General features: G+C 39.9%; 1 protein-coding gene across 1 annotated transcript; it reads left to right on the top strand.

The window, feature by feature from the left end:
- Positions 1-4,850: 4,850 nt before the first annotated feature.
- Positions 4,851-10,393, top strand: degs1 (delta(4)-desaturase, sphingolipid 1). Its single transcript, XM_063491966.1, has 3 exons — positions 4,851-5,075; positions 7,663-8,405; positions 9,012-10,393. The coding sequence occupies exons 1-3, from the start codon at positions 4,994-4,996 to the stop codon at positions 9,156-9,158; spliced, it is 972 nt and encodes a 323-aa protein (XP_063348036.1). The 5' UTR covers positions 4,851-4,993; the 3' UTR covers positions 9,159-10,393.
- The last annotated feature ends 571 nt before the right edge of the window (positions 10,394-10,964 follow it).

Below are 10,964 nucleotides of genomic sequence, written 5' to 3'. Positions count from 1 at the left end.
TCTTTTTTTAAATTAGCAATAATCGAATTGTTATATTCTTAAATTTACACAAAATGCAAGAACTCTGCCCTGTCATGAACACATTTTTCACCAAAAATGTAAACCCAGGTTTTCATAATTTATTGGCTTAATAACACGCACCTTCATTTCATTTCCAGAGTGGAACAATCAACCACCTGTGTTGAAATCTAAAAGTACCCATGGTGTTAATTCAGAAGGGAGCTTCCTCACCAAGCAAGTCATCAGTATGTTGAAGCTCATCAATTAGTTCCTGCTGATCAGTCACATTATCCAGGACCATTAACGGAGCTTGGATTTCGGTGTCACTCATGGTGATGGACAGAAAAATAAACGAACAAACACACAGAAAAACCACACAAGACAGAGACCCATAAAGGCAGAACGGAGCACTAAAACACATTTAAAACAGACTGATGTGGCTCTTAAAAGTCCCTTACGGACTTTTTTAAAAAGCAGATGTATGAAGCAATAATAGGCTGATTGATGAAGAACCTGTTGAGAATTGTTTTTTTTTCAGAATTCAGAAGCACCTTATACACCAGCGTTCTCTTCATCTGTGTTCCCACTGGCTGCCATAGACAGGTGGAGAATTTAGTGCTGATGCAAGTTTGACTTGCATTTAAATACAACATTTAAATACAGTAGTATATGAATAAATAAAGTGAAACTAAAAATATATACATTTAATCATTTGTGATGCAAAGACAGTCAGTCATTCAGCTGGCAAACCCAGTTTACTGTTCTTTTGTGTTTAATGCAGCAGTGATGCTTGGTCTGCTATTTAATGATTATGTTACGCTGATAAGTTATTAATGGAGAGAGAGCGCGAGATTGATAGACAACATCTGGCTGGATTTGAGCATCAGCCCAATCTGGCAACACTGACCCTCATTAGAAACTCAAACTTTACAAAGTGGCAACAACAGCAAAGGTGAGTACACGCTTCTCTGTGACTTTACCCTGGATGATGATATGTACTAGGAAGTATGTCCGTATGAATATACGGACAACGGGCCTGTCCGCGGCAGTCTAATTTAGTCAATTACCGACGTTTAGGGAGCTCTGTAGTAGGCTATTGGATGACAGTACCCTGCACGCCGGTTAATGACGCGGGTAGGCACGTGGAGGGGGTTAGAGGAGAGCACGTGCATTTTTGCCACATGGGGGTTGTAGGGGAAACACAAATGAACTAGGAGACGCAGACTGATGCAACAAAAAACACTACAGCATACACTGTAGTCTATAGCACACAGGAATATTAGGTTATTATGTACACGTTGGTCAGTTGTGTTGTGACAACTGAAGAATTGAAACACATGAGCGTGCTGTGTGTGAAATAGCGCGACAAACATTACCTGTCCTTTTATTAACTGCACAGGTGTGCTGGTCATTAACTGCTAGCTAACTGGGTACGGCTGTCAGGGCTCTGAAGCTCTGTCCACCGGAACATATTTAGTTTTAAAGTAAGTTACAGCCTTTCTGGAGGGCTTATATTTCACTATAAACTATCTAATATGCATATCCACATAGTTATGGATTATTGTAATGACGATATTAAACACACACACACACACAGTATATTAAAGAAAATACATTAAGAAACAGAATATATTCAATTTATATTTCAAATATGACAAAATGCTGATTTTACAGCAGCAAAATTATTCTATTTCTACAGTTTAAAGTTTTCTGCCTGCACAGAGTGGATAGTCAAACAAACTGAATTATCATAAATACATTATTTTATATTTATTACTTACTTTTTTGTTTGTGTTACTTTATTATTATAGCACTATAAATAAATAATGAAGGAAGGATTGTGGATCAGCACTATAATGCAATAGTATATACAGTATTCTGGAGAACGTATAAAATCTCACTGTATGTCCGTGTGTGTGTTTGCTTTTTGTGTATAGATTTTTTTTTTAATAATTACTCAACTATAAAAACAATAATAAACACAACTGCAGTGTTTTGATTCGATAACATTCTTCTGTCATTACTTTATCATGGATTAGATGAAAAGAGTTTTTAAGTGTGGATAATTAAGTAATAGATCAATGCAATAGCAAATTGTGCCTTGTTCTCAGATGGACAGCAAGTAGAGAGTGATGGATCAGAGGAGGAGATGGAAGGAGGAAGAGAGGCAAAGAGTGAGTCACAGGCAGAGTCTAGTTTATTTTCCCCAGTTTTATTAAAAAAAATCTGTTGCCTTATGGTTTCAAGCGCTATCACCAGTCTTTGAAGTTTATTATTATCTAAAACACTTGTTTAATGTTTTGAGATCGCCCTGCCCTCCAGCACTATCTGCAGCAGGAGCAGCAGCAACTGCTCAACAGCAACATTTTACACATCAGGTAAAACATAGGCTACATTGCTTTGCATTGTCCCTGCCTGATCAGGGGCGGATCTAGAAGGGTGGCATGGGGTGGCAAGTGCCACCCTAAAATGATCCCTTGCCACCCCAAGTGCCACCCCAGTTTTGCATATGACAGTGTTGTTTATTAAAATAAGATAGCATTAACAGTTTGAGCGTAGTTACAGTCAACAGTGAATATAAATGCTAAAACTGAATACATTGTATAGTGTTCCCCCCCTCCACCGTTAACAAATGGTTTAGCCCAAAGCAGGACGGCTTTTTTCTTGTTTTCAGTAGCAAGCGATGCTTATGATTGTGACAGCGCACATTTTGAACAACACCATGGGAATTTCAGATTTCACACAGGTGGGTGGATGTTACACTCTGGAAATGGAAGCAAGGTGAGTGTTATTAACCCTCCGTGGTCCACGGACACGCTGCACCTCTAAATCACATGACTGATTTAAACTGACACAGCAACAAGCTGCAGCCACGCTGACTCTCTATTTTAGCCCATATTGAAAGTTCGGACTTCAGGTTTTTAAATTTTAATGACAGGCCAGTAAATCCAGAGTTATCATAATATATATAAGCCACGCTTTTTTCTAAATACTGTCGTCACGTTTTTGTGTGTGTGTGTGTGTGTGTGTGTGTGCCACCTAGCCACCTATTTCCTATCGGTGGAAAAATGTACCATGTTGACCAATTTAAAAAAAAAAAAAAATCAACACGTGGGATTTGGTTGTTTAGGAAGAGGGGAAGGGAGTGACAGTAACGGCAGCGAGACAGAGCGAGCGAGTGTGTGTGTGTCTGTGTGTGTGTGAGAGAGAGAGAGAGAGGGAGTTTTTAGATGTGGGAGATTTGTGACGTTTAGTGTGGAGTGTATAGTTAGTGTGTTGTGTTGTCTTGTGTAGTTGTTCTGTTGTGTAGTCGTTTTGTTTTGTGTGTCAGTGAGGCCACTAATGAATGTCACAAAGGCACATTTGCAACGTAAACACTGTCACTAAGTAGAAAACCAGCGGAGTGATACACCACCGCCTGCAGGTTTATCCCTGTGCTCTTCTCCTCTGTCTTTTGGTGGAAAAACATGTTTTTTTACTGGTACACATCATTTGTTGGGCATCTTATTGCCACACCTGATTTTTCTCTGAGTTTAGTTTTAGCAATATTTTTTAAATGCTTGTACAATATGAAAAAAGTGGTAGGTGTATTGGCTGTATTTTTAGATAAATAGTTGTAGATTTACAAAATGTACAATTTATATTTGCATTTCAAGTTATAAAAATTTACTCAACATGTCTGTGGATTTTAAGTTCTTTGTGTGATTTCAGATCAGTAATACTAATGCAGTATATCAGTGAAAAACAACTAAATTCAGTTGAGCTGAAAAGATACCAAACAAGGCAAGGGGAAAAAAATAAAATGAAACAACCTGAGGGTGAAATACAAACGTAAACTCGAAAGGAGTCAAAAATGGCCGGTTGTATTTCAGACCTCAGTGGGTTAATTCAACAAATCATGAAAAATTAGGTTTAAATTTTTGTTCATGACAGTGCAGATTTCTGACACTCTGTGTAATTTAAGCAATTACACAAAACAATGTGATTGTTTTCTAACAAAAAACAGTGAAACTTAAGTTAGACTTGTGTTTGTAAATGAAGCGCCCCATGTTGTGTAGCTTTCTGGATTTTATACTTATTGGGCTACATATTTATTTATTATAGAGGCTATACAGTACATAACATCAAAACTCACTTGTTTTATGTAACTAAAGTGTGTAATTATGTGGGCTACAGACAATAATTAAGTTATAGACTATATTTATATGAAAAACGTGTATACTTACTGCATTTGAATCATTTTAACCATATGTAACCACCTGCATACCGCCACCCCATTTGATTTCTTTGCCACCCTCATGCCACCCTAAGAAAATTTCTCTAGATCTGCCCCTGTGCCTGATGACAGTGATATAGTATGATGTGATTCCATATTAGATTCTTGATGAATGGGGGTTCAGCCTGGTTGTTGGTGCCCTTTTTTAACTTTGAGCACATGCCCCTTCAAACATCTCTGCACGGCCCTGCTCAAAGCCTTAGTATTTCTGCTCAGATAATGTCCTGTTTTACGCTTGTTTTTTAGTGTCTTATTTTAATTTCACAACAGTTTAATTTAATGTCACTTTTAAAAAGGATATGAACACACAACTGGAGAAAAAAAGAATCTCAGTTATTTAACTGTTGCTCAGGTCTGCGGTGAAGTATTTTCACTCCAAGTCAAGAGGTTTGACGATTGTTGAGGTGCTAACTCAAGAAAAGCAAAAACAAAAAACCCTCAGGACATATTCTGTAAATATATGTTTCACTGAAATGTTAGTTTGTTGACATAGCAACAGCCTTAAAACGAGGTTGTCGTCACGTAACGGTGTTCGCTGTTACGTAGCGACAGGCCACCGGGGGGCGGAGTCTGCAGCCTGCCGGCTTTTGCGCACGTCAGCGGCGGGCCATCAAAGACGAAAGGAGGGGAGGCAAAGAAGTTTCTTTTAAAGAAACGACCTTGTGCTATTACTTTTTGGCGAAGTGCTGTAAACCTCTCACTTCAGTAGTCACAAAGATGGGAAACCGAGTCGCCCGTGAGGACTACGAATGGGTTTATACGGACCAGCCGCATGCTGACAGGAGAAAAGCGATTTTGGGTGAGCTAGCTTATCCGTTAGCAAATTGCGCATAAATCCATAGTTAACAAAGGTATAACCAAGTTTGGCTTTTGACGACTAACTTTCGTTAAACCGTCTAATTGCACACCCTGACACCATAAAAGCTTAGTTTTTTGATTAGTTTTAAGCAACGGTAAGTTGCTAATTAGTTTCAAGCTAACGGTTCCTTATCCACCCGTACATGTTAGCTATCAGACCGACTTTGCTCAATATTTAACCCACAGTGAGAACCACTATCGTTTCAGTTACACAATTTGACATGGACACGCGCTCGCGCACATACACGCACACAAGGAAGTTCCAGCTATTTAGGCCATTCGAACCAACTAACATTATGTGAGGCTAGCAAATGGGGAGTTCTCGCAGTGGTTATGTGCCACTCCCTAAGTTTCTCTTGGGAAAACTGCAGTAACGGTTTGAAACATAACCGGTGCTCTCGGTGCCTTTCAGGAGTGGTTTGTTGACTTTGGGGCAGATTTTAAGCGTTAAACGCACACATATCACATTCTCGCCCCACACTTGGCATAGTTAAAGCATTGCAAACAAAAAAACTTCATTTCAGTGTTAATTTGCAGGCTCGGCAAGGAAAGTATTGCAATTTGACAATAGCCAGTATAAAAACTGCAGTATGCTCCGTACGTGTTGTTTTTATTTTTTAAAGTTTGTTCTGTTTCGTAGTTTAAGTGGTATAGCTAATTTCCAAGGAGATTGACTCTTTTTTTTAGTTTCAGAGTTCAAACCCAAAGATAATGAATTATTGTGACATGAAACTGAAAGACATATATAAACTTTTTTTTTTTGCATTTTAGCTCGAAAACTAAATAATCAGAACCATGATCTCTCTCTCTCTCTACATATATGACTTTCATGGGTACTGATGGGTGAGTCACATTAGTAACTATAGGCAGCTGACTCACATTGAATGCTGCTTTTCTTCTTTCAAACACACAAAGTGTTCATTGTGTCAAAGTGCCTTTTTCTCAGAATCAAGTGGTCTGCTTTGCTTGGCCACTGGACCAGGACGACAGTGGTCAGTGTGTCTTTCTTTTCTTGTGTCTTTTTCACTGAGGAGAGTCACAATTTCACACACAAATTTCACAATACTTTAAGTTCACTGAGTTTTTTTCCTTACAGCATTTTAAGTTGTTTTTATGTCACATATTGCAAGGTCTTTGCGATTATATACCTCCAAACTTTGTGAATTGTGCCCCTACTGAAAATTTGCTACTTGGTCCAATGTAGTTTGTATGTCCATACATATTTGCTTGTAAAGAGCTTAACTCTGTGTGGTCTCAGGTCCCTCCCTCTGAGAGCCATCTTGCTCTAGTAGTGGAGGCAGCATGGTGTGACACAGGATGTGTTGAGACACGTCTCTCTGCTGTAAGGTCCTGCGTTTTGTGCAAATATATGTAGCCCGGAGGCCCTGTGAGTTTGCTCTTTTAACCTGAGTGAATCTGAAATGAGTCAACAGCTTATACTTACGTGGCTTGAGTTGGCTATCATCTTGTTTTGACTGAGGTTGTTACAGGTTTGAGTCATTCAAATTTTTAATCCATTTTATTTCTATTGCACCTTTCATTGCAGGTCAGTGGAGTTCAGTCAGATTAAGTTGTGGACTTAATCCATTGCAGCACATTGAGTTTTAGTTTAGTTTTTATTAGTTTCAGTGTTAGTTTTAGTCTTTTCAAGTATTTCTGTATTGAGGTCATATGCTGAACGTTGTTGGCTTTCAGTCTTGTAGGCTCTAGTAAACTTGATTAACATGTCCATCAAAGCTCCATCAGGCAAGGTGTAATAACACACTTTAGCAGACTAAAGCTAAGGAGATCTCTTTGATTATGTTTATTTTCATAAAATAAATTCAGTTTGTCCCCCCCCCCCAAAGCATAGTTTTATTTTAGTTAACTAAGTTTTAATTATGTACAATAACCTTTCAACGGGTATTTTTCCATAAGTCTTGGAGTTCATAACTAGTCTGTTTGTCTTTACATCTTAAACTGGATCTTTTGGATTTTTGAAATGTATCTGTCATGTAGGTACAAATGTATCATGATTATAAAAACATGACTATTAGCTTTGTGGTATTGGGGTCAAAGGTTTTATGAAAGGACAGAAAGCTACAGAGAGAATCGACATACAGGTCACTAATTAAAAAATTTTTATGGAAAAAATGTGATGCTTTTAATGTAAATGAAACCTGTTTAATCACATGAACCTGTGGAAAAGGCCTGAGCGAAACAATGTCTTCAGCAAGTCTCTTAAAGTGTCCTGAAGTGTTTATTATTCTTGAGTCAGCCATTAAAATAAGATAGAAATACTGTTTATGGCAGCAGTTTTAAATGATCGATTAGCAAAATGCAGTAGCGTTTTTCAAATTTAATAAGGATACATGTGTTCCAAATTCATAAATAGTCTTAATTCAAGGATATCATTGTCTACAACTTTGTACGAAGAGTGTAACGTTTAATTAGGAGCGCAGCTTTACCTCGTGAGGTTGCGATTGTCTTCTTTTCAGCATTTGAATGTTGACTGAACTGACTTTGAGTCTCTTGTGTTTATCTTGCAGCCAAATATCCAAAAATCAAAACGCTGATGGGTCCTGACCCGAGGTTGAAATGGATCGTGTGCATGATGGTGGTGATACAGTTTGTAGCTTTCTACCTGGTCAAGGACTTGGACTGGAAATGGGTTCTGTTTTGGACTTATGCATTTGGCAGTTGCATCAACCACTCAATGACCCTTGCTATTCACGAGATCTCCCACAATACAGCATTTGGAAATAACAAAGCCATGTGGAACCGCTACTTTGCCATCTTTGCCAACCTGCCGATCGGCCTGCCCTACTCTGCGTCTTTCAAACGCTATCACCTGGATCATCATCGCTACCTGGGTGGAGATGGGATTGATGTAGATATCCCCACTGATTTTGAAGGCTGGTTTTTCTGCACTCGCTTTCGCAAGTTTATCTGGATTATTCTGCAGCCACTCTTCTATGCTATACGGCCCCTTTGCATTAACCCTAAACCCATCACTCAGCTTGAGATGACCAATGTGGCTTTCCAGGTCACCTTTAATGTTCTGCTCTACTGGCTGTGGGGGGCTAAGCCTGTGGTCTACATGTTGGCTGGCTCCATGCTGGGAATGGGCTTGCATCCAATTTCTGGCCACTTCATAGCTGAGCACTACATGTTCCTAAAGGGTCACGAGACCTACTCTTATTACGGCTCTCTCAATCTGCTCACCTTCAATGTGGGTTACCACAATGAGCACCATGACTTCCCCAGCATCCCAGGACGCAGGCTGCCCATGGTGAGTAAAGTTCAGAGACAGTGCAGGTTGTTACCCACACATTCTGACCACTGGAGTTATTTCCCTGCTAATGTCACATTGTTGTGTACACATGTGAAGTCAACAGACTGTTTAGGTAGTCGTTCTGAGAGAAAATCCTGTTTGATTTGGAGAAACTGCAATGGTTAAAAACATTCTTCAGCTGAGAACTAGATTTTGTCACATAAAACCTGCCTAATAGAACAATAAAGCTGTACTCCATGATTTGATTTGGTTTAATATTAAAATTATACAGAATATTGTGATTGAATGTACTCAGGAGAACAACAAAGGATCAGAGCTGAATGATTGCCAGATTGCCTAGTTTTCCATTTCCCTGCCCCTCTGTAACCGGAGATATGAAACAAACTGAAATCAGCATTCAAAATCCTAAAGGAACATGAAATAAGTTATCTGTGAGCAGCAGTCTGTAAACTCCTTCCTTCAGAGGAGTTTGATTTCGGCAGCACCACCAGTGTAATTTGTGTAGAAACAGTAAAATCATTATGTCTCAAGCATGAAAGAAAATTGTATAGTGAGTAAATGGAGAAAGTTGTGATGTGTCCATTCCTTGTGTTTTGTTTGCAGGTAAAGGAAATTGCTGCAGAGTATTATGCTGACCTGCCTCAGTACACATCTTGGGTGAAGGTTCTATACGACTTCATTATGGACGATACCATAAGCCCATATTCACGAATCAAGAGGAAGCTGAAGGGAGAGGTCAAACAGGAGTAACGCCACTGTGGGAACACAGCTGTGTGTCCGCTGTAAAGGCAGCCTTTCCACTTTGAAAAAATTAACAGCTTCTGCAGATGAGTGCATTCCACATGTGGACTAAACTGACTAGAGGGATGAAGTGCTGAGTGTGCACAGAACAGGTCTTTGTTTTCCAGGTCCAAAAACGGGTGGTGCTGGGCTTTAATTTGTTGGTGTTGTAGAGCGAGAACAAATATAGGACTGGCTGCACAGAGACCTGATATCTGAACAGCTATGAATCGGTTCAGATATCCAAATAAAGTAAAGCTTCATTCATACTTTTCCTGAGTGCTTCTCAAAGTCAGGTGGTGGGGGCCCTGGAGCCTGTCTGCGGATACTGGGGGTAGGGTAACTCCGGGGCGGGCTGTCAGTCCACCCAGGGCTAACACAATGCAGCACTTCTCTCTGACACACCCCTGCTGTTACAAAGAGGCTTCAGATTCATTCAGACTGGACTTCCCTTTTAACGGAGTGATCTCTGCAGCTTCCGTGTCTGCGTCCTGTCCCGCTAGTCGAACTATTAGAGTATGAGGTCTTTGTGCAGCCAGCCCCACAGATTCCTCTGCTGAAGTAAAGCGTCACAGCTGGCTGTGCCATCATCTGAAGGCACCAAAGCAGCTGGATCCAACTGACTACAAACCAGATGTTTTCTTCCACTTTAGAGCTCAAACACAGAGTATTTAAATTGAACTTCCTTCCATATAAATTGAATTTCTTGTGAGTGATGCATCTATGCACATTTAAAGCCAACATAAAAGCGAAATTTAGATGTTCACATTTTGTGGCCTGTAATGGCTCCCAGCCCATCCTCAACAAGATCCAACCTGTGACTGAGAATGTCTGAGCTTGTGACATGCATATGTAACTGATCACCAGAGCTTTGTTTTCCATGATTGTGATCTTAACTTAATTGGTTCTTGAGAAAGACTTTAAAAGATGAAAGTATTCAAATACAGTAAAGCTAATTGTTTTATGTTTTAAGCCTGCACATTTACTTATGTTGAACTGAATGACGTGGACAGTACTGAGGTGACTGTTGTGCTGTTATGAATTCACTGTCGGAGATCTGTGGATGTAAACCGCAGAGGAGCCCACTCACTTTTTTGTGCTGTGTGCTTGGAGCAGGCCTGTCACTTCTGTACTGTGCTGTATGTTTCACACTGTTTGCTTCCTCCTTAAAGAGACCAGCGTCACATTAAACTCTGGAAAACAAACGTCTTGGCCCTTCATGTCCTCCTCTCTGTGTGTCAGGTGGCTGCATTCATGATGACTGCTCATTTTAGCCAGTGATAAACTTGAAGAAATCCATTGTTACAGTCTGATTTTACAGCTTATGGAAGCAAAGTAAAAGAATGCACCTTGAACACTTATTTATATATGTATATAAATATAGAAATGGAAAAGAGTGAAAACTAAAAAATAATCCCCACGCCAGTTAGTAAAGCATTTGGTAGTTTTGGCACTTCAGACACCTCCAAACTCTTAAGAACTTTCCACTTAGAAATATACTTTCATGTGGGGCGCCGGTTTTGCTCACTGGGATGGAGGCGGCCGGCCGGCATGGGTTTTTGTTCCGGCCCACTCTCTCTCTACTTTCCTGTCACTCTTCGCTGCATATATTGAGTGGGCCTGGAAAAGGGCCAAAAGGAAATCTTTAAAAAAGAAATTACTTTCATGTGGGAAGAGGACTTTGGAGCACTAAACTACAGTCCAGTTGTTTCTCTCTTTGGTTTAGGGCTGGCTTGATATCACCTGTGAGACCGTTGTAGTGCCTGTCCCTCTCCT

The sequence above is a fragment of the Pelmatolapia mariae genome, linkage group LG13 (genome assembly GCF_036321145.2).
Source record: "Pelmatolapia mariae isolate MD_Pm_ZW linkage group LG13, Pm_UMD_F_2, whole genome shotgun sequence".
In the NCBI taxonomy this organism is placed as follows: domain Eukaryota; kingdom Metazoa; phylum Chordata; class Actinopteri; order Cichliformes; family Cichlidae; genus Pelmatolapia; species Pelmatolapia mariae.
This window is presented reverse-complemented; position numbering and strand designations above follow the sequence as displayed.

Coding starts and splice junctions, on each gene's coding strand:
- degs1 (XM_063491966.1), top strand. CDS start 4,994: ATGGGAAACCGAGTCGCCCGTGAGGACTACGAATGGGTTTATACGGAC. Junction 5,076..7,662: donor CAGGAGAAAAGCGATTTTGG/GTGAGCTAGCTT, acceptor TTTATCTTGCAG/CCAAATATCCAAAAATCAAA. Junction 8,406..9,011: donor CAGGACGCAGGCTGCCCATG/GTGAGTAAAGTT, acceptor TTTTGTTTGCAG/GTAAAGGAAATTGCTGCAGA.